General features: G+C 35.8%; 1 protein-coding gene across 4 annotated transcripts in view; it reads left to right on the top strand.

Moving 5' to 3' along the window:
- The window catches only part of LOC117331693 (cyclin-dependent kinase 17-like), a 47,808-nt gene extending 23,284 nt beyond the window's left edge, over positions 1–24,524 (top strand). For 3 of the 4 annotated variants that reach the window (XM_033890528.1, XM_033890526.1, XM_033890527.1), the window contains 13 exons: positions 9,517–9,633; positions 9,864–9,920; positions 10,713–10,827; positions 10,950–11,044; positions 11,450–11,512; positions 13,000–13,123; positions 13,835–13,895; positions 14,317–14,376; positions 14,774–14,977; positions 15,782–15,824; positions 16,349–16,439; positions 16,708–16,785; positions 17,443–24,524. In XM_033890528.1, coding sequence (XP_033746419.1) covers positions 9,517–9,633; positions 9,864–9,920; positions 10,713–10,827; positions 10,950–11,044; positions 11,450–11,512; positions 13,000–13,123; positions 13,835–13,895; positions 14,317–14,376; positions 14,774–14,977; positions 15,782–15,824; positions 16,349–16,439; positions 16,708–16,785; positions 17,443–17,474 — 1,140 coding nt within the window. In that variant the 3' untranslated portion in view covers positions 17,475–24,524. Of the gene's footprint in view, positions 1–9,516; positions 9,634–9,863; positions 9,921–10,712; positions 10,828–10,949; positions 11,045–11,449; positions 11,513–12,999; positions 13,124–13,834; positions 13,896–14,316; positions 14,377–14,773; positions 14,978–15,781; positions 15,825–16,329; positions 16,440–16,707; positions 16,786–17,442 lie in introns of those variants that run through there. The other variant, XM_033890530.1, reaches the window with a different exon arrangement.
- Positions 24,525–25,191: the final 667 nt, after the last annotated feature.

The following is a 25,191-nucleotide window of genomic DNA, read 5'->3' as shown; positions in this document are numbered from 1 at the left end:
TTATGTAAGAGAACAGTACTGTGTTATGTGAGAGAACAGTACTGTGTTATGTAAGAGAACAGCACTGTGTTATGTATGAGAACAGCACTGCATTATGTATGAGAACAGTACTGTGTTATGTGTGAGAACAGTTCTGTGTTATGTGAGAACAGTAGTGTGTTATTTGTGAGAACAGTACTGTGTGATGTGTGAGAATATTACTGTGTTTTGTGAGAGAACAGTACTGTGTTATGCATGAGAACAGTTCTGTGTTATGTGTGAGAACAGCATTGTGTTATGTGTGAGAACAGTACTGTGTTATGTGTGAGAACAGTACTGTGTTATGTGAGAACAGTACTGTGTTATGTGTGAGAACAGTACTGTGTTATGAGAACAGTACTGTGTTTTTGTGATAACAGTACGGTGTGATGTGTGAGAACAGTACTGTGTTATGAGAACAGTACTGTGTTATGTGTGAGAACAGTACTGTGTTATGTGTGAGAACAGTACTGTGTTATGTGAGAACAGTACTGTGTTATGTGTGAGAACAGTACTGTGTTATGTGTGAGAACAGTACTGTGTGGTGTGAGAACAGTTCTGTGTTATGTGTGAGAACAGTACTGTGTGTTATGTGTGAGAACAGTACTGTGTTATTTGTGAGAACAGTACTGTGTTATGTGAGAGAACAGTACTGTGTTATTTGTGAGAACAGTACTGTGTGATGTGAGAACAGCACTGTGTTATGTGTGAGAACAGCACTGTGTTATGTGAGCTGGATATAATGACAGCTTAATGTGTTTTGAAATGTTGTATTATGGTTGGTCTAGCTATATCACCTTAAATCTGGCAGTGTTGTAGAGAACAGTTTTCTTGCCATCTTTCTCAGTGGACCTATAAACAAACTTAAATAATGTTTAATTTGCCCACAACTTCTGTATACTGTATAAATTCTGTCTGTGAAGTGTTGAATTTGCCCACATACTTACAACTTCTGTATTCTTTATAAATTGTGTTTGTGAAGTGTTGAATTTGCCCACATACTTACAACTTCTGTATTCTTTATAAATTTTGTTTGTGAAGTGTTGAATTTGCCCACATACTTCCAACTCTGTATACTGTATAAATTCTGCTTGTGAAGTGTTGAATTTGCCCACATACTTACAACTTCTGTATACTATAAATTCTGTCTGTGAAGTGTTGAATTTGCCCACATACTTACAACTTCTGTATACTATAAATTCTGTCTGTGAAGTGTTGAATTTGCCCACATACTTACAACTTCTGTATACTATAAATTCTGTCTGTGAAGTGTTGAATTTGCCCACATACTTACAACTTCTGTATACTACATGTATATAAATTCTGTTTATGAAGTGTTGAATTTGCCCACAAACAACTTCTGTATACTATATAAATTATGTTTGTAAAGTGTTGAATTTACCCACAAACAACTTCTGTATACTATATAAATTATGTTTGTGAAGTGTTGAATTTGCCCACAAACAACTTCTGTATACTATATATAGATTATGTTTGTAAAGTGTTGAATTTGCCCACAAACAACTTCTGTATACCATATCTAAATTCTGTTTGTGAAGTGTTGAATTTGCCCACATACTTACAACTTCTGTATACTATATACATTCTGTTTGTAAAGTGTTGACTTTGCCCACAAACAACTTTTGTATACTATATCTAAATTCTGTTTGTGAAGTGTTGAATTTGCCTTTTCATTTAATTGGAAAAGGAGTGAAAATAAAACGGGTAGCAAAAATCCATGGTGTGTAACAATAAATAACATCAGAATAGATTACTTGTTAGACTTGGTATGCCTACATACAGACAGTTTATACGTAATGATATCCGACTATACTAGTCTATGCCAGTCTGTTGATGTAGATGTATTACTGTAATGACAGACTATTATATAGGTGACACACCAGTTTGTATGTCACCGCCAACAAACCATATGTATAAATGAAAATGACACCTGCAGACATAATATACATGAGGACCTTTGGTAGTTTTTACATCATTGTAACCATGCCAACTTGTTGGCAGCATTGTTTAAAAGTTTGAAATGCCTGTTAGTGCTAATGATGAGGAAAAGCCTTGCTGGAGCTGTATACACACTAGTCCGGGCTGACAGGGATACAACACATCCTTCTTTCATGTTTATTATTGGGATCAAATTGTATGTTGGTAATTGCTCAGGCATGTATTTATAATGTTGGGCTGTAAAGTCAGACAATTGTACAATTGTGGTGTGGTACAGGGACTCCATATTCTAGGCCTGATGTGGCCACTGTCTGGTGTGTTAGGCTGGACACATATCCACACAGTCATGTGTGCTAGTATTGACTAGCCTGGAAGTCTGAGAATGGAGCGATCTGATTCTGAATTGGATATAGATTCTGATGAAGGAGAAACCTTACTCCAACTACAAAAGGTAACCAGCTCTGTGCCTAATGGAAATGCTGTTGGATCCACTTTTACTTTGTAAGGATAACCTGTACATAGCTATAGGATTTTCTGCTGTTTTTCACATCGTTGACAGTAGGTAGATAAATAACTTCTTGTTTATTCTTTGCTAATTTTGTCTATCTGTCTTATCATTATCATTTCCTTTCTTCACTATCTTTGTCTGTATTTAGTTTATTATGTCTGTAAGTCAGACTATCTGTACGTCCACCTGTCTGTTCATTCTTTCAGTCTGTCTGTCCATTATCTTTTTCTTTTATCCTTTCTTTCTATACTGTTTACACCTTTTCCTTATGGTTAAGATACAGGAGGTTAAATAGTGATGTTCAGATCACAAATATAGTGTAAATGTATAAACCTTTCGTCAAATTGTTTATTAGGAGACGAAGGACCATGGTTCCTAACTAACCTTAGTTTTGTTCTTCTGGTGATTATTTGAGAACATTGTGGAATTATTGTGTCCTTCCACAGTGATCACATCCATAGGTATTGGTGCGATTGATGGCATTGATATTTAACGACATGGAAAGTGACTTGAAAGGCAGGTATAGATGTGACTTGAAAGGCAGGTATAGATGTGACTTAATGCAGTGTATAGATAATGATTTAAAGAGCCAGTGTATTTATGTGACTTACTGGAGGGTATGGATATAGTGACTTGAAGGGTAGGTATATCGATGTGACTTACTCCAGGGTATGGACAGTGACTAGAAGGGAGGTATATTTATGTGACTAACTACAGGGTATGGACAGTGACTAGAAGGGCAGGTATATTTATGTGACTTACTCCAGGGTATGGACAGTGACTAGAAGGACAGGTATATTGATGTGACTTACTCCAGGGTATGGACAGTGACTAGAAGGGAGGTATATCGATGTGACTTACTCCAGGGTATGGACAGTGACTAGAAGGGAGGTATATTGATGTGACTTACTACAGTGTATGGATAGTGACTAGAAGGGCAGGTATATCGATGTGACTTACTACAGGGTATGGACAGTGACTAGAAGGACAGGTATATTGATGTGACTTACTGGAGGGTATATACAGTGACTAGAAGGGCAGGTATATTAATGTGACTTACTACAGGGTATGGACAGTGACAAGAAGGACAGGTATATTGATGTGACTAACTACAGGCTATGGACAGTGACTAGAAGGACAGGTATATTTATGTGACTTACTACAGGGTATGGACAGTGACTAGAAGGACAGGTATATTGATGTGACTAACTACAGGGTATGGACAGTGACTAGAAGGGCAGGTATATTGATGTGACTAACTATAGGATATGGACAGTGACTAGAAGGACAGGTATATTGATGTGACTAACTACAGGGTATGGAAAGTGACTAGAAGGGCAGGTATTTTGATGTGACTTACTACAGGGTATGGACAGTGACTAGAAGGGCAGGTATATTGATGTGACATACTACAGGGTATGAACAGTGACTAGAAGGGCATGTATATTGATGTGACTAACTATAGGGTAGGGACAGTGACTAGAAGGACAGGTATATATTGATGTGACTAACTTTAGGGTAGGGACAATGACTAGAAGGACAGGTATATTGATGTGACTAACTATAGGGTAGGGACAGTGACTAGAAGGACAGGTATATTGATGTGACTAACTATAGGGTAGGGACAGTGACTAGAAGGACAGGTATATTGATGTGACTAACTATAGGGTATGGACAGTGACTAGAAGGACAGGTATATTGATGTGACTTACTATAGGGTAGGGACAGTGACTAGAAGGACAGGTATATTGATGTGACTAACTATAGGGTAGGGACAGTGACTAGAAGGACAGGTATATTGATGTGACTAACTATAGGGTATGGGCAGTGACTAGAAGGACAGGTATATTGATGTGACTTACTATAGGGTATGGACAGTGACTAGAAGGGCAGGTATATTGATGTGACTAACTATAAGGTATGGACAGTGACTAGAAGGACAGGTATATTGATGTGACTTACTACAGGGTATGGACAGTGACTAGAAGGACAGGTATATTGATGTGACTAACTACAGGGTATGGACAGTGACTAGAAGGACAGGTATATTGATGTGACTAACTATAGGGTAGGGACAGTGACTAGAAGGGCAGGTATATTGATGTGACTAACTATAGGGTATGGGCAGTGACTAGAAGGACAGGTATATTGATGTGACTAACTATAGGGTAGGGACAGTGACTAGAAGGACAGGTATATTGATGTGACTAACTATAGGGTAGGGACAGTGACTAGAAGGGCATGTATATTTATAATTATGTGACTTACCCCAGTATGGACAGTGACTAGAAGGTACTTCATTTTTACTAAGTATGCCAATTTAATCTACTTTGATAAACACTGTATTACATGTTCTTTTTAAGGTAAAGAAAAATAAATATCTACTGACAGTCGTACCCCAGCTATTAAGTTAAGGGGTTAAACCATCTGTCCATAAATTTTGTTCCCAACTGATATCTTTATTATTCATAGAGAAACTTTCATGAAATTTACATAGGATGTTAATTTTTACGAAAATACATTCTGCGGTCAAAAACCAAGGCTATTAGGTCCAAAAAGGTCAGAGTCATTTTTTGCTTTCACTTATGCACATTTTGTTATGATATTGATTATGAAGCAATGTTGTTCGGAATTCGACAAGCAGCCAAATGTTTGTTCAGAATTAGAGTAGCCGACTGACTAAAGTTAGAGACACTTGTGAATTGGTCAAAGAAGTATGGGGCCTATTATTGGCCTATTCAGAGATAGAGGTGACTGTTTTAAAAATTGGAAAGATTGATTTCAAAAACTGAGTTTTTGGATGCAAAGCTTAAATGTATAGCATATAAATATTCTGATTTGTGAAAAATAATTTTGATAATTGCAATACATGTTTTATTATATGGCCGTAAAGTTGCGGCATCAGGCTACTAGTAACTTTTGAAGGGGTTTCCTCGAATTTAAATCATTTCTTTTTACGTTGAGCACAATGTCTTATTCTATTCTATTCACTTAGATCCTATTCCTAAAAAGCGGTCCTCAGATGCACTGGTTTCAAAAAATTGAAAGCATTAAATAAGAAAAAAAATAGAAAAAAAAAAGAAAAAAAATGTAATTGATGAAAAAGTTTTTTTTTTTTTTTTTTTATCTTTCTTCACTTGATGCGTAATTTTTTTTTTCAACAAGAAATATTACTTCCCCCAGACAAGTTAACATTGGAAGGCTGCCAAGGTAAAGGACAAGTATATTGATGTGACCTACCCTGGGGTATTGACGTTGACTAGATGACATGTTGATGACTTAGGGACAGAGTGAGTTGGAATATACATAAATATACATACAGATGTAATTGAAAGACAGTCATGAAAATTGAGGATGGGTGTAGATCAATATACACTACATTTTTCTTATTTATTAGAATAATATATATATTAGCTGTACACAGCTGCTTACTGTCACTAATACCCTCCTATATGCTGCGTGTTCCTTAAAAGATCACATTTCTTACCTTTTATGTCACTCAGTAATCTAATGATCTTGTCACGATATCGCCATAACATCCTCACACCTGGTCACAAACTGCTGGAGAGACATTCATTTTCATTTGGTCCTGGTATTTCTTTTAAAGGCTGATTTAATTATTAATTCATTGTAAGATTTGGGTATATAGCATGATGTTGGTTTGTAAATTACGGTGTCCAGTTACAAACCTTGTTAGATTACCGAATTTTTATTTTAGGACACTTGGCAATTAGTTTTAGGTGACATGTCTCTACCGGATATATGTTAAAGAATCCCAAAGCTCTATTTGTATTATATTTATGTCTTATTTACTTATTTAGCAACAATTGAATATTTTGGTATTGTTAGATTTAATCTATTAAGTTTCCTTTTGTTTGTAAAGCTAACATGTTGATCAGCACTTCTGTAAAACCACTTGTAACATTATACATGTATGTCCAACAAAAAGTTACAGCCTCCTCTGTGTTACAGGACAACCCACAAATTAAATATTCGTGAGCAATTTATTTCACCATAGTCATATACGCATCAGGACAATCAGACAATTAATTTGTTAGAAATATACACAAAGAATTTGCTGATGAACCTTTTCTCTATATTGTTGACCCCAGTTGGTTATACCTTTATTCATGAATATTCTCTTTAATAATTCAATGAAATCATTGGTCAATATTCACGATTCTTTTTTAGCTATTAGCAGAAATGAGTTTGCTGCTTTTCCACCAAACTTTAAAAAAAAAACTGTTCTGTTCCAGGTCTTAATAGGCCTACTTCAAGTTTAATAATTAATAAGTATGATAATTGCATTAGAACATTTGCCGTGTTAGTAGAATTACTCTGGTGTAGCGTAGTCCCCAAGAGAGTAGTACATAGTATGCCTCCTTTCATGGATCAAACCTGTTATCCTCAGCTAGCCAGTCAGCTGCTATACTGATCGAGCTATAAAGGAAATCCTCCTGGCACAAAAATAGAAGATGATCATGACTGTATCACTTATTTATGTACAATATAAACAAAATCTGACACACTTCTTCCCAATTTTCATATGTGGTTTGTTTGCCCCTATACATCACATCAACCAAAGTTCTAACTCAAACCAAGCCTCTCAATCTCCTATAGCTTTCACTAGGAATGGTAAACTGCACCAAATGTAACTGGAGTTGGTAGCCGGACCCCAAGGTTGACTGTCCAGGCCAGTGCTCTACCGATTAAGCCAGAAGCCTTGTCACCACCAGAAAAATGTACCAAGGTACACGCAGTGTGGTATGCTACAGTGCAATGGAATCTTTTTGATACAGCATGCACAAAATATGTTCCATTGCCCTCCGTTCTGATATGTGAGCAGTAGGAACAATGTCGGGTCACTGTAGCAGTGCAGTAACATCTCTTAAAGCGCTGCAAGAGCTCCAATATGGACGAAGTGGTAGATGCAGTTTGCTGAGCTTGCACAGAGTTCTTGGGGATGTCAATGTGTGTCTATTGTGCTTTTACATAGCTAGTGTTGTTTATTTTGCTGTGCTCTCACAGTGACTACACAGAGCTGCCATACCAATCATTGCACTCCCACAGCGCTATTACCGCCTTCCATCAGCATTGGTAGTGCCGGTGCATTGTGAACCAACTCTGTAAAATGGTATAAATGCATGAGGCATCCAAGTCATCCTCATATTACCATGACTGTTGTACACCAGCAAGTCAGACTACTTCTTGTCGTTCCATGTCCAGCAGGTTCAGGATGATGCCAGATGTTGTGCACTACATTCAAGGACGAATGTTGAAGAGGACCTCAAGGTCCAGATTGATGTAGGACCTGCGACAAGTGACTGAAGTTTATGTTGTTTGTTTACACTTCCTTTTATACACAGTAAAAAAACCCGTCTCGGACATACCTACAGTGCAGTGTACACACTATGGATGTGTAGTGATAGCTCCTCCTAGCAAGCCAAGAGCATCCTGTGAGAGTCAGTCGCCAACTAGAACTCCATGAGAACATGGTAGTATGCCATGGGAGCTCCGTGGAATCTCCTATCAGTTGTCATAAGGACGTCATGACATCTCCATCTTGGGAAAATTTCAAATAAAAGTGCAACATTTTTCAAAATTTTCCTGCATCCTTGCATGCCCCTTTGAGATATTTTATGATATGTCAACTACATGGAAATGAATTTGAGTGTGAAAGGGCTTTAAATGGAATTACCCAAAATATGAATCTGGAATGCAACTGTATTAGTGTGTACATAGAAAAACCTGCTACAGACCAGAAGTCTACTAACCTACATATATACATATGGTTTCTTGGGTAGATACCATTTGCTTGGTTGGTCATTGTTTTTTTAGTTCTCTGCTCGAAGAGAGGGGGGGGGGGGGGGGGGGGGGGGGGGGGGGGGCTTATATTGTCAACCCAGCTTTGGCATCAGCATTTTTTGGCATCAGCATTAGTTTCTAAATGTTGGTGCAAGTGTTGAAAGGCATCAGTAATTATATAAACTCCTTTATAAGTGTACTGGGGTTCTGATATTTGGTTTTAGGGTTGCTGTGGAGGTTAACTATATATTACTATCCAGAGTTGAATATTTTTCTTAAATAATGATATTTCAATGCTTTCTTCAGTGCAAAACCTATTTTAAACTATATCTGTTTACCTTTAAATATTGCAATATTTTTTTTGTTAAAAAATAGGTATACAGTAACATGTATTGAAATATAGATTGCAGTTGGTGAACTCATCCCCTAATTCTAGTACAAGGTATATATATGGATTGAATAGATTTTTTAAATTTTCATTGCGGCTATGAATACCAGTAGCTAGCTACATATCCGTGGCACGCGGTAGATTAAAAAAATCTATTCAATTCATATATTTACATAACCTTGATTTAAAAAATTTATATTGAGAAAACGAGAAATTTTATTAAAAAGAAAAATTTGTCATGTATACGACGAAACGCCAAAATTATTAGAACAGCCGGGAGATCCCGCCTATGCACCACGCCATTGTTTTAATGTCGTTCCGCATTTTCCGGTCTTTTTTGTTTAATTTTGTATAAAACAAAAAGAAAGAAGTATTAAAGTAAAAATAATATTAAATACAATCATTCAATTCAAATCATATTTATTTTATGTGAACAAATTGCAACCAAAACACAATATTTTCATAATTGAAAGGCGGACTATTTTTTTGATGGCGTATTAATATGACCCGATTAATCAGGTGATTTGCACGAGAGACAATGTTTTCATACGGTTTTCATAGTGTATTCATGGTCATATGTTTGTTGTTTTCACTTGGTATGTTCATATCAGCAAACCACATTAGGAATGTAAAATGTAAATATAGTGATATGTGAAACAAGCTTTGTACCTATGTCACAGTACTCTTGTTTATTTGATGCACTTTGTTGCTGTGTTTAATAAAATCCACTCCCTTTACAGCAAGTATATCACAGGAAGTCACACTCTCATCATATGATCTATATAATATAGTAAACAGGAACTCACAGTTTCAACCACTCTTGTTCTGTATTTGATAGGAAGTCACTAAACGACTGTCGTTACCTGCTGACATGCGCCTACCTGGACATTTCCTGGCCAGACAGAGCCTCAGTCCTGAGGGACAGCTGAGTAGGCGTTCCAGACGTAAATCTCTGGTCAGTCTTATATCATTTCTCAACAAAAATCTTTTGATATTAATCTTGAAATCATTTACAAAGACAACTTATTTGTTGTAAAGCCTTTTAAAACAGTATTTACAATATATATTACAGTTAAGGCTATAAAAAGCATGACTTAATTTGTCATGAAAATAGTTAACATTCCACAAAAACGGACAATAATATTGTACAAACTTATTGTGTCAATCTCTTTTTCTTGTTTTCAGTCTGAAATAGGATTTGGAAAAATAGAATCTTATACAAAGTTAGATAAACTTGGAGAGGTATGTATATTAACGAAATTGCATTATTTTAATAAATTACAAATTATGCATAAAAATTGTTTACAAAACAAGGTATTAACACCTATACTCAAGATAATTACGTTATGAAAATTTGAAATTGTGCTGTTCAAATTAGGTAAGAACTAATTATTTGGAAATCTTGCAATTGGATTTTTCCTATTATACCACCAATTGATTGTGAAAGGCTATTTTTTTTTTCTCATTTCAAGGGCTAGTTTATTAATTCAGAAACCATTGCAATTTTTTGACAGGGAGTCATTGATGTGAAGAGAAATGAATCCCATTCTGGAAAAAATCCATGTCTATATATTGCACTCTACATTGGTCAAAATGGCTGATGACCTCCACTTCCTGTTTGTCTCTAAAAGGCATCAAAATGTTCATTTGTTCTATAATGAAATTATAGATGCAGCTTTTCTATACTTCTATCTTGTCTTGTACAATTTAAAAGTAATTAGCATACCTGAAAGAGCTTATACTTGTTATTATTCTAAGTTTGATAAAGAAAATATTTATTGTATTGAGAATAATGTGAGGTGTCATCAATTTCTGTCGTGTTCATTGAAATTGTTTTTTGTTATAATTATGTTAGATTTCAGGATTTCTTCTGATGATAAAATTACTGCAATGTATACAGGCACATAGTGAATATTGACTTACTTTGAAATGTCATCATACCATGCATCAACATATGCATACATCTGGTTTCATATCTAATTCCTGATAAAAATATACATTAACTATGTAGGAGTTATGATATTTGATTTCCAGGGTACCTATGCCACAGTGTTCAAGGGCAGAAGCCTACTGACTGACAACTTGGTCGCTCTCAAGGAAATCCGGCTGGAGCACGAGGAAGGGGCCCCTTGTACTGCTATACGTGAAGGTAAGTTGTCTCCCCTTATAAACTGAAGATACATGTACAAGGTAGGCTGTTCCTTCCTAGGTACTGTCATGTTTAATATGTTAAAAGTATTTGTTAATCAGTTTGTTTTTATATGGTTTCAGTGTCGCTACTCAGGGAGCTGAAGCACAGTAACATCGTGACCCTACATGACATCATCCACACGGAAAAGTCTCTCACGCTAGTCTTTGAATACCTGGTATGTACATAAGATCATGTAATCACTCATGAAAATATTGACATATTTGTTCACTAATGAAATATAAGTTGCATTCAGTGGAAAGTCATTAGATGTCTTCAACTTTTCAACCATGAACTTGAATGTGAATTCAACTTCAGAAAGGTGTGGAAAATTTTATATGACATTGTATGTCACACAAGTTAAATGTAATATAAAGTGTAGTTTAAAAAAATAGCAGAGCAAATTAATTTTAAATGTCTCTAAATCTATAGATCTAAAGTCTGTAGTACCTGAACATATTATATTGTACACACAATATTTTGACTATGTTGACAGTTATGGAGTTAGTGATGATGATATTTTAACTAAAATGTAATTCTTTGTCATGGCAATTGTACTAGTAATATTCACCTTTGTAAACAGGAAAAAGATCTCAAACAGTACATGGATGACTGTGGAAACATTATGAGCATGACAAATGCTAAGGTGAGTATCATGTATGGTTAGTATACCTGTTGTAACATCAAAGCTAGTATAAGAATTGATTCATAACCAACGTGATATCCGTTAGAATGAATGGCTACATTTTCAAACAATTACCTTGTCTTTACAGTCTTTAAACACCCATATCAGTCAAAATTATGGCTAGATATTGATACTGTTAAAGACAACATCAATCAGATTTGGTCCACTAAAATCAATCATATTTGTGGGATTAAAAAAATCAACTGTAATTGAATAATTAATTATCAATCTGCAAGTTATGTCAATTTTAGTGATACTATAAAAACTACAACAACTTGTGCAATACTATTCTGTACACTTGAAGTGAATTAGTTTATATTCTCATTGAACGGAAATCTACCAGCAGTCTTAAGTACAATAGATTATCATTTGATGTGTTGACACCGAAAAACAAGTTGGATATGAACAATCAGATCAAAATGATCATAGAGTTTCAAATGGAAACAAAAGAAAAATTGATTTTATTACAAATAATACATATATAAATTGTAGATATTTTTATGAGTCTTTCACTCCGAGATAACATTTGATATTTCATATGTGTAACATATGTCAGTTATCCACTGGTTATAACAGCATACTTGTATACTCTCCAATAAAGCACAAAAGACTTAATGTCAAAGTGTTATAAATACATTGATCCTGTCATGTTAATCAGTCCCTGTGGTCTGTAGCCTTGTGTCAGACACGTGAACATAATCAGCATTTCCCCATCAGTGGCTGCCATTGTCACGAAGTGAGAAGAATTTGGTCCTCTGATTAATGACATATCTGTTGGTGTTGCTAACTGCTCACTGTATCAATTAGCTAATAACCCAGCCAAGTACATGTCAATTGACGATACGTTTACCTCTGCTATATGACATCCACTGTGGAAGACCGAGCCTACTCCCTGGTTAGGTAAATCTAAGAATAGGCTTCTGTTTAGTTGTAATAATGTGTGCCCCATTCCTTTATTTCTTTTGTCGCAATAAAGAGGTAATAAAAGATGAAGCTGGAAGCAATCCAGTTTAATTAAGACAATTTTTTCTGTTACAAGTAATTTGAGCACCTTTACAATTTTATTCTAAATCCCAGTTCTTCACACAATCATAATTTATTGATGCATATAGCGTTTTAGCTCACCAAAACTCTGACACTGAAACAGTTGATGGTATCTTTGATATGATCCATGCCATCACCAGCCTCTGTATCACATATTGCTCCTTTAGTAGTAAAACTGATATTCTCCAGACGTGATAGATAACTTCTGATAAGATACAAGTGTTCTTCCTAACCTTTTCTGCCTGGCCAAAATTAAAATAAGGCATCAGAAAGTTACCCAAAAAAATCTTGTATTCAGTGTTGTGTTCTTTAAATACTTTGCTACAATTATACACTAACAGGCTATATCAACATTGCATGAAATCAATATGAAGATGTTGACCTTCTAATATTGATTTTTACAGATATTTTTGTTCCAATTATTACGAGGCTTAGCCTATTGTCATAAAAGGCAAGTTCTACATCGGGACCTGAAACCTCAGAATCTTCTTATAAATGAGAGAGGAGAACTCAAATTGGCCGACTTTGGTAAGTCCTTCGCCAGTTAGAGTGAGTACAAGGTGATTTATATGAGGTATTGATTGAGGATTACATAACAGCAGGGTGGCACATGTATTGACAGTGTATGTTATTATCACAGATGATGGGCTGCTGCCCTTCCTCTTTCATCCTCATTTCTCCGAGAAGTATTAGCAGCATCATTCTCAATTCTGTGTCCTTAGTGAAAGGATGAACTCAATTGGTTTTCAGTGTTCAGAACAAAGGTCAAGGGCACTTGGGGTCATACATGTGTATAAACCAAGGTGGTTGTCAGCATGATTCACAGAAATTGCACATGGAAGAAAATTTGTGTTAATTGGTACCCATAATTAGAGGATGAATTCTGTTGATATTTTGAGTTAGGGGTCAAAGGGCAAAGACTGTTGGGGTCAGATAAAACTGAATGTTAGCATGATTTATAGAAATCAACACAATGGAGGATAGTAAAAATTTCCATGCTTCTTCGCATTCATGAAAGGGTCCTGATTGATTGTATTAGTCATGAATAGTAGTTCATTGTCTTTGGCATATATATACTTGACATATATACATATGTACAATGAATTCTATTTTAACTTTCTGAATTAGTTCTCAAAACTCTATTTTAGGTTATATAATAAACAATCCAAATTTAGTACCCGTCATTTGTTGATGCTTGGTTTTGCTCTGGCTTTGTTTCAATATAGATTCTTTTTTCAGGCCTAGCCAGGGCCAAGTCAATACCTACCAAGACATATTCAAATGAAGTGGTCACTTTATGGTAAGTCGGTTTGGGACTGAATCTCATCCCATGGTTTTAGATGTCTTGTGGTATATCAAATTTTTGAATAAGTTTTATGATAAATTTTATATGACAATCATAGTAACATACTTATATTCATGAGAATGGTTCATAGTTTGTGGTAGCCAGATGTTCCTGTAAGATGTATAGCTTCTAATTCATCTTCTTTTATATACACTATGACTCCAGATTGTACAGAGGTTAAAACTACACGTTATATTGACATTGATTGGTCTGAAACAAACTGGTAAAGGGGAAAGGGGAAACAATTTTGTGTAAACCTTGGGATGAATTAAACTACAAATCAACTGACCAGAAATCAAGGTCAAAGGTCAATGTCAAGAACAAAATAGCACTGTAGTATATGAGTTTCTTTGATAATGTGTTCTGTTTTTGACAGGTATCGTCCTCCTGATGTTTTACTGGGATCAACAGAATATTCCACCTCCATTGATATGTGGTAAGTGTACACATGTTCTTTTGCATTGAATATTTAGTATTTAAATTAAATTCAAGTCAGTGAATTATATTTTTTGGGTGGTCAGGTGGAACAGTGGTAACGCACTTGCATTTCACCTAGGCGCCTGGGGTTCGAATCCCCAATAAGACGTGAAAAGGTATGGGGTCACCTGCCCGATCACGTGGGTTTTCCCTGGGTACTCTTGTTTCCTCCCACAGTAAGACCCTTGCGCACTTCCATCTGTGCCAACAAGCGTGATTATTATTAGTTAATATAACTTCTTTGGCAATTGTTTAGAATAAATAAATTTTACATTTTTTACATATATTTTTTCTGATTTAGAGTTGATGTATGTATATTTTACAGGTTAACATTACTTGTATGTTCTGTTTTACAGGGGTGTTGGTTGTATATTTTACGAGATGGCCTGTGGCAGGCCCCTGTTCCCTGGCTCTACTGTGGAGGATGAACTACATTATATATTTAAGATCCTGGGCACACCTGTAGAAGAAACGTTCCCAGGAATCACTAAAAATGAGGACTTCCTGTCTTATAACTTTCCCCACTATGACCCAGAGCCGCTCATTAATGTGGCTCCCAGGTAAAACATATGGGATAAAAGCAATATGGTACAGGTATATTTTGGGTATGCTAGAATAGTGTTATAGTTGTATGGATGAAAATAATGGAGAAAATCCTGTGTGCGAGGCCATCTCCGCTAATCTAATTTCTGTAAAGTTTTATTTCCTGAATTAGTTCAGTAATATCTGTAACAGATATATTTTCTGAGATGCTTCGGTGACTGTGACAAATCAATTTGATTTTTATAATTAATTGTATTACAGATGACATATAAATTTGATTTTTATAGTTAATTGTGCTACAGATGACATGTGAATGTAAAATTTGACTTGCCTAAAAACTTGGATGTTAAATGATATGTCAGGCTATAAACAATTGTCACCATGGTGATACATGTATAGATCGAGCCAGCCATATACAGTGTAGTTATTTATGGCAGATCTTTGCTAACAATGTAAGTGTTAGAATGATCCATGTAAGCCTTCTGCAATTCTGAACAAGTTCAATATGAGAGACTTTAGTTGCTGATCGGGTTGCTTTTACAATAAAATTTTAAAAAATTAGAAAAATTTAAATTTGTTTTTATTTTACTGTAAAATTTAAGTCTGTCACTTTTACATATAAACACCAGAGAAAACCTATTCGGAGCCATGAAAAATTAATTGTAGCGGTACAGAAATTATACTAGATTGTTACAGTGTGTTGATATAAGAAAATCTGGATCAACAGGCATGTAAAAGCCTTAATGTAATCCAGGGTTTGGTGATATCATAGATATTTGTTTTGTAGTAAAAGTAATTTATAGCATTTCCTTATGTTTCAGGTTGGATGGTGATGGTTTAGATCTCTTAGCAAAACTACTCAAGGTGAGTATTGAAGACATATAAACTTGTACAAGTGTTGGGAGTGTTCATTGTCTTTAAAATCATTTTTTGCATGTGTACAGATTAAAATCTAACCAAGCAGTATTTGTCATATGAGTATAATTATAATTATAATTGGGACCAGAGGGGTGAGGCCCAATAGGGGAAATAGAGGTTAATTCTTTAAATTGCTATTTCTTTTAAAAGTGCTGAATTTGAACAAAATTTGGTCAAAAGATCCTTGGGGGAAGGGGAAAAGATTTTGCATAAATATATGGTCAGATCCAGCCAGGAGAGTGATACAGGCCCTCTGGGCCTCTTGTATGATTACTCAGTTCTGATTGGCTAATGCTTCTTGGAAAAAATTACTAGACTTGGTGATGAGGAGGTAATACTGCTATGCAGGCCATACAAATGTGTCAAATATAAGGATTTGATTTATGACTGGTTTTGGAATTAGTTAATTTGTTTTCTAACTACTGTTTGTTATATCTACTTGTTAATACAGCTCTGTACTGGTGTTTTAGTTTGAGGCCAAGTCAAGATATTCTGCAGCAGATGGCACCAAATGTCCCTTCTTTAACTCCCTCGGGCCAAGTGTACATCGCCTACCTGACAGTAAGTGTACACAATAACATTATGGAATATAAGTGTATAGATCTGTAAAAAATAAATCAAATTTGTGTGTAAATTAAATCTGCAAAAGTTTTTGTGTACAATTTAAATTGACTGTAGTCTGTGTGGTACAGTTTCAATTGGTTATAGTTTGTGTGTACAATTTAAATTGACTGTACACTGTGTGTACAATTTGAATCTTCTTTAAGCTTTTGTACACGTTAAATCTATCACATTCTCTGTGTTTAATGGAGACTTTCTTTTCCTGCAGCTGTATCAATATTTACGATACCTGGGATAGTGCTACATAGAGATCCAGGCATGAGATCATCATCATTAGCATCTACAGGTAAGTTTCTTTGTCATCAGAATCTTCAGGTTCAAACAGTTGTGAAATTGGCATCCTTAATTCCTATGATGAAATGTAATTACACTAGTCACCATCATTAGCACCTACAGATTTAACAACTTTTAAATGGTTCATCATCATTAGCACCTTTGTTTTAGCTTTATTAGAAGCAAACTCTATGAGTGCTACTTAATATGAATCAATATAAGCAAATGTCATTTTGATGTATAGCCACTCAATTTCCCCCCAAAATTCACATATTCATGTAGAGGAAATTGTATGTAGTAAAACAATGCCCATGTCTGTACATCATTCATGGAATTGGTTGGATCGGGAAATGCGTCATGGGTATCATTTTGTATCAGTTTACTGAATAATTTATTTTGTTACTTACACTGCAAGCTTAAGCTACTTATTTATTTGGTAGTAACACAAAGCTCATAAATAAGACAATCCAAAAAAAATAGAAACAGTGTTAAATATTTTCACAGGGAATAAAATTTGAGCATAAATATGCGGAAACCCATTGTCAAAGATGCTATTGGAAAATTACATTTAATTTCCAGATTTAGTGTTGAGGTCATTATTTCTTCATTGACCTTTTTATGTTTAAATGTCAGCTATTTCTATGATTTAAGGTAAAATATTGTGTTTCAGGTAAAATCAGAAGACAGAGTATGCTGTTTTAAGTGTTGTGAAAGGACCAGTGATAGCCGTCAGGCCAACAATTACCGAGTCGTCATGGTGATACCCGTCTGTATACTGACAACTAGTGATAGCCGCCAGGTTGCCGACTAATGAGTTATGGTGATAGCCATCTGTATATTGACAACTAGTGATAGCCGTTTAGCCAACAATTACCAAGTCGTCATGGTGATAGCCCTCTGTATATTGACAACTATTGATAACTGCTAGGCCACAGACTACTGAGTCGTCATTGTGAGAGCCCTTGGTATATTTACAGCTGGTGGTAGCTGCCAGGCCACTGACTATGGAGTCGTCATGGTACAAACTAGTAGTGATAGCCACATGTATAGTGACAACTAATGATGGCCACCAGGCCACTGACTACAGTCGTCATAGTACCAGCAGTAGTGATAGCCACATGTATAGTGACAACTAATGATGGCCACCAAGCCACTGACTACAGTCGTCATAGTACCAGCAGTAGTGATAGTCACTTGTATAGCGACAACTCATCAGGTTGTAGACCACTTGCAGTAATAGTTATCAATGTACTGTTCTACGGTAGTAGCCATCACCTAGTGTCCTATACTAAATGGTGGTCGCTATATACCTCCTTCAGCAGAGATCTATAATGGAATCATTTTCTGATAATTGTGTGACAGGAAACATGGTTTAGCTATCATTGTGACCACTTCTTGACCAGCATATTGAACTGGTGACACTCAATGTCTATACATGTAATGTCTTTATGTGTCCAGGGCCATGTGTGTAAACAAAGTGTGGCCCTGTATATGTATACACTGTGGGTCCTACATACACTACGTGGCCCTACACATGTATACATTTGGCCCGTATGAGGCTAATCCTGTCATTTTGTCAAGTATTGTGCATTTTTGTGCTTCATGTATCGATTGATGTCCTGTCCCTTGAAACCACAAAGCATTTAATTGTATCGCCTGTGTGAGGAGATTATCTCATCTGTGATTGTATACGATTGTATTGTAGACCAATTGTGGGCTTAATCAACGGACACTGACCAAATGGTGCTATATGTAGTCAGGCTGCCATTGGACACAGTAGATAGCTGTACCCAGACATTATACCCATCTGTATATATCACTATATGCACCTCACATCTTCTGTTGCTTGTGTGGGACTTTATTGTACTGTACATCTCATGGAAAAGGGAACAGCAATGTAGCTATTGTACAGTACATTATGTACAATCTAATGGGAAAGGGCCAGCATAGAAATTCTTGTTCTGCACATTCTTATGAAAAGAAACAAAATTGAAACTGTTGCACTGCACATTCTAATGGGAAGGGGACTGAAATGAAATTATTGTACTGTACATTCTAATGGGAAGGTGCCAACATAGAAATTATTGTACTGCACATTCTTATGGAAAGAAACTACAATGAATGTATTGAACTGCACATTCTAATGGGAGGGAAACAAAAATTAAACTGTTGTACTATACATTCTTATGAGAAGAGGACTGAAATGAAACTATTGCACTGTACATTTGACAGAAATGAAACTATTGTATTATACATTTTAATTGGAAAGGGACAGAAATGACACTATTGTACTGTACATTTTAATGGGAAGGGAGGGGGTAGATGCGAAACTATTGCATTATACATTCTAATGGGAAGGGGATAAACAAAACTTTTGTACTGCACATCCTACATACTGTAGGAAAAAGTACATGTATTGTAAAGATGAAGGGGGAAACCGATAGAATAGCACTATATTGTGTGACTCATTGTAAGGGGAATGGGGTGGAAATGGGCTAGTGTAATTCTACATTGCAGTGGTCCTAAGTGGCATTATATGGCCTAATACTCCATCTCTGTTGTTCATTGTGTTTCATGCTGATATTGTGATGATACATGTGATACCATGTATGTATTTGTTCTGCTATGCACAGTGGCCACATTGTTAGCCATTGTAACACTTGGTCGTGTCTAACAGCCTATTAAATACTATTTATTGTTGTACAATCTGTCCACTGTAACTTTATCTTACATCACAAGAGAATTTAAAAAAAAAACATTTATCAGTGGAAAGTGTAACAATGGATGTCTGTGGTATTGTATTAATGTGATGGTTGTTCTAGAGAGACTTTACAAATCAAAAACGCTTTTCCTACACCTGTTTGAAACACCTGCCTAATTTTGTATGTGTTTTTTGTACCATGCCCATCCTTTTTTTTTATGTTATATTTTTAAATTAGGGCATACATGGTCTGAAAATTCACTTAAAAACTTTTCATATCACTATTCAACATTCTGTTTTGCATCAAACAACACTTGTGCTTTTATTATCTTTTTTTTTTTTAAGAATTCTTAGAAATAATGTTGCTAAAAGGTCCTTTTTGCCCCTGTATGTTACCAAGATTTTATCCTTTCACATACTATTCCTGTTTATAAGGGGGTATTTATTGACACTCTTGGTCTATGTATTGTTTATGCTTCCATGCAACACAATTTACACATTGGCCACTGAATAACAATCAATACAATTTCCTTCTTGATGGACATGTCTGGAAATAAAGCCTAATGAATTATCTCCCTTTGGTTAGCCCCCCCCCGCGTTCACAGAATGATGTGCATTTGATTCAGTTATATAATAGTGGTGGATCACTTTCCCTTTAACCTTCCTATGAAGAGTGATCTCCCTTTTAAAGTATTGACGGTACTGGCCGTTTCCCCGTACAAACTAATGAGATATAATTCCCCTAACAAAAGTGTTGATCATGCGCAGCAGTTCAAAGGACCAAGATTATCTCAGGATGCCGGACATTTAACTGTCACATGTGTGTAAATAATGTCAGGATCACATCACCATACTGCAAGATATCATAAATTAGGTGTAGTAATTCACATAATACTTGAGATGTACATTTGTGCCAATGGTGAATATGATATAATGCATGTTTTGTAGTGTGAATGTAGTCTTATATGTACATTTTTCATTTAATTTGTGTTAGAAGTGCTATTGTATCAACTTGTGTAATATGAGGAATCTCATTTGCCATAAGAGACACCTCATTCATTTGTCTCAATTGTATCCTGCTACCAAGCATGTGTCTCATAATATTAGCTATCGGTAACGATTTGCTGTCCTAGGACAGGCCACAGTGGTGTCCTAAAAATGTCGGGTCATAAATGGTCATCTAGATAATGCATATACAGAGTCAAAACTATTGTTAAGACACTTGTAGATTGGCACCTCCTGGTCAACATTCAGTTAATTTGGGTGCCATGGAGATAATCCCGACAATGGTCAATCTACTGTGGTGGCCTTACCTCTTAATGCCCAGTCTGTTGAGGTGGCCGGGAGAGGATCACAGGAAGGGATGTATCATCAGGTGGTTCTAGCATGGGTCAATTCTGATGAGATGCTCTAGGCCAGGACCAGTTTATAAACACATCCTCTGTGTTCTAGTGATGGCCCTGTCTATTGTCCAAATCTGTACTAACCTAGCTTATGAAATTTGCTCGGCGGTTTAGGAGTACCAGGCTTAGGTGTGTTTGTATTATACATCTCTGACGTAGATTAAGACTTATAGCTTTAGACAGTGCATGATATATATGTATAGTTATGTTACCTTGTAATTTATTTATAATTGCTACATGCTCTAATTTATTGAAAAATCACCCAAGCTTAATCCTAGCTGATCACCTGATAAATACATGTACAACATAGCTCCAAATTACATGTATGCTACACACAGTTGTATGAGGAAAACATTGAACTAAATACAAGGTCATAGATACCCATGGAGGTCATTTTAAAATATGTTAAGCTGTCAAGCTCTATAATTTAGTAGAACTTTGGATAAGGTTATACAAATATGATTTCAAAATGGTATGTTTAAGGAGATGAAGGGTAACAACAATCCAAAAATGTTTGTCAATGTTCTACTGAGTTTACATTCTATATCAACTATATGACACAGATTAGAAATAATTATATCTCATACTGACAACAGATATTAGATGTAAGTTCATCTATGAACACAATTATATTCTATCATGAATAATGTACAACAAAATGCTTTCATAACCGATTAGTATGTACACATTTTAACATACATATACTTTACAATGATCAGCTTGATATCTACTGTTAACATACATATACCTTACAATGATCAGCTTGAGGTCTGCTGTAGCAAATGTTTTAACCTAGCAGCATTCGAAGTCCTCATATTCATTTGCTTCATTTTTTTGTTTCCTGTTTCATTAAATATTTCTCAACTTTAGGAAATTCTTTTACTTAAAATTTTCTATAGCAAAGAATTACGTCATTTAACGTAAGGAATCTTCCTTAAATTATATAATGCTTGTGTGTGGAAAATTTTAAGTTGAGGATTTTTGATGAAACTGGATCCAGTTCACGAGTTGAAATGATTCTTTTGTTGTCATTTTGTTTACAAACTTATTTGAATTGTTCTTTTAAACGCTTCAGAAGTATGCTTTACTTACAGACTTACTTTGCTAACTTTTGTTAAAGTACATGTAGCCAAACTAACGGTGTAATTGATACATTTTTTTCACATTTGTCCAATTTCCTTGCTGCATATGAAAGCTGTAATCTATTTAACAGAAGAAGATATACACCTTTACACACTGATCATGCTACAGTGTTTACAGCATGTGAATTAGTGCTTACAATAGCTACATAGTCTAGTAGTGTGTCGGTTTACATTAATCATGCTGTACCTATACTCACTTGATCACTCTTTGGTCCTGTTGTTCTCACACACTTTGGCTGTGTTGTGTTTACACCCTTTGACTGTTAATACACTTTGGTCGTGTGGTGTTTACACTCTTTGGCCATGTGGTGTTTACACTCTTTAGCCATGTAGTGTTTACACTCTTTAGCCATGTTGTGTTAACACTCTTGGACCATGCAGTGTTTACACTCTTTGGTTGTGTTGTGTTTACACTCTTTGGCCATGTGGTGTTTACACTCTTTGGTCATGTGGTGTTTACACTCTTTAGCCATGTGGTGTTTACACTCTTTGGCCATGTGGTGTCTACACTCTTTGGATGTGTTGTGTTTACACTCTTTGGCCATGCAGTGTTTACACTCTTTAGCCATGTTGTGTTTACACTCTTTGACCATGCAGTGTTTACACTCTTTTGATGTGTTGTGTTTACACTCTTTGGCCATGCAGTGTTTACACTCTTTGGCCATGTGGTGTTTTACACTCTTTGGCCATGTGGTGTTTGCACTCTTTAGCCATGTGGTGTTTACACTCTTTGGCCATGTGGTGTTTACACTCTTTGTCCATGTGGTGTTTACACTCTTTGATCACGTGGTGTTTACACTCTTTGATCACATGGTGTTTACACTATTTGGCTGTGGGTTGATTACACCCTTGTTGTGTTTACACTCTTTGATCACATGGTGTTTACACTCTTTGGCTGTGGGTTGATTACACCCTTGTTGTGTTTACACTCTTTTGCTGGCTGTGTTTACACCTTTTGGCTGTCTTGTGTTTGCACCCTTTTGGCTATGTGGTCAGTGGTGTTTACACCCTTTCATTATGTAGTGTTTGCAGTCTTTTGCTGCCTGAGATCATTGATTACATTTTAGGGTTTACATTTGCATATTATATGCATGATATGTTGTACAAAATTGATGTAGGATATGATACTCCATTGTCTATGTTCCACTTTCATTTTTGAACTATCAATCATATCCATTTCTCTGATATGTTACGCTGAAGAAAATCATGCCTCAAAGATAAAATTTTACCAGTAAACCTCTCTGTGTTCCAAGTAGGTATGACTTCACTAGTAAATATCTTTGTTCCCTGTAGGTATAGTTTCACCATCAATCTATATTTTATTGTTGTGTTTATCCCAGTAAATCAAGCTTGGATTCCATGGGTAATGTTCCACACAGATAAAACTGACTCTGTTTCCTTGGTAATTTTTCACCAGTAAAACTGTTGTGTTCCCCAGGTAACGTTCTGCCAGTAAAGTCTCAGTAATATATCGCCAGTAGAACTGTCTAAAATTCATCTACATTTATTATGGCCATGTTTAATTAATCAAATGATTTTTGTGTACATGTACATTCTATAATCTTGTGAGCTTTAATATGTGTAGCTGTACGTAAACTTGATTATGGCAAACATTCTCTGACTGTAATTGTTGTGTCCAATCTACACCTGTTATTGACAGTGATGGGACAATGTAGTTTGGCACTATGGGTCGCTGAGTAACCTATCTGTCTGACATGTTACTATGGGTCGCTGAGTAACCTTTCAGTCTGACATGTTACTATGGGTTATTGAGTAACCTATCTGTCTGACATGTTACTATGGGTCGCTGAGTAACCTATCTGTCTGACATGTTACTATGGGTCGCTGAGTAACCTTTCAGTCTGACATGTTACTATGGGTTATTGAGTAACCTATCTGTCTGACATGTTACTATGTGTCACTGAGTAACCTTTCAGTCTGACATGTTACTATGTGTCACTGAGTAACCTATCTGTCTGACATGTTACTATGGGTCACTGAGTAACCTATCAGTCTGACATGTTACTATGGGTTATTGAGTAACCTATCTGTCTGACATGTTACTATGTGTCACTGAGTAACCTTTCAGTCTGACATGTTACTATGGGTTGTTGAGTAACCTATCAGTCTGACACATGTTTCTATGGGTTGTTGAGTAACCTTTCAGTCTGACATGTTACTATGGGTTATTGAGTAACCTGTTAGTCTGACACATTACTATGGGTTATTGAGTAACCTATCAGTCTTGACACATGCTACTCTGGGTTATTGAGTAACCTGTTAGTCTGACACATGCTACTCTGGGTTATTGAGTAACCCATTAGTCTCACACACGTTACTAGGGTTATAACCTACTGGTACATCTCCTGTACAGATGTGCCTGGTATATATTTTTCACTGTGAGAGTAAGTGAGCTATTGTGAGGTATGTGGAGTGACTGTACATCACACACTGTAGCGCCATCTAGAGGATGGCTGACATGTAAATTAAAAACCATGTAAAATAATGTTCGTCTCTTGTTGTGATTTTAGACAGGCTAGCTGTCATTTAAGAAATATTTGTGAATTATGTATTCAAATTAATCAGGATAGGCATATGTATCAAATACACTTGTATGGGCAAGATGGATCTGATGAGTGTTTGAAAGCAGTTCTGGGAAATAGAAATGCAGTCCAGCCACAACCTGAAGTATCATGTACTTAATGAAAAGTTAGATGGAAAATGACTAATTCACATGCTGTATACTTGTATGTACACAGAATATCTGGACATTTTCAAGATATAAATAAGCTTTGGAGTGAAACCTACTGTATATCGATGGTGTAGTACACAAATCAATAACTACTTGGGTGACAACAAGCATGTGTACACAAATGTCTCTAACACTTGTTGTCTGATGATCAATCGAGGAAAAAAATGAAATCAGCATTACGTTTATCCAGAAAAAATTTGAACACCTGTTGAAAAAACTTACAACTGTACTCGGTACACAGATGTCTTTGGCTGTTTAGGACTTTAAACAACAAGAACACAAAAAGACAATATAAATACAATGAGGATAAAGTTACAATGTTCACATCATGGAGCATGCCGACAGCCGCTACACCCAACCATGTCGTACAATTAATATGTTTAGTTCACAAGGTACTTTAATTTGTAATCAATATAGTTGT

The sequence above is a fragment of the Pecten maximus genome, chromosome 7 (assembly GCF_902652985.1).
Source record: "Pecten maximus chromosome 7, xPecMax1.1, whole genome shotgun sequence".
NCBI lineage: Eukaryota > Metazoa > Mollusca > Bivalvia > Pectinida > Pectinidae > Pecten > Pecten maximus.
Note: the sequence above shows the minus strand (reverse complement) of the source record. Positions and strands in the feature narration are given on the sequence as shown.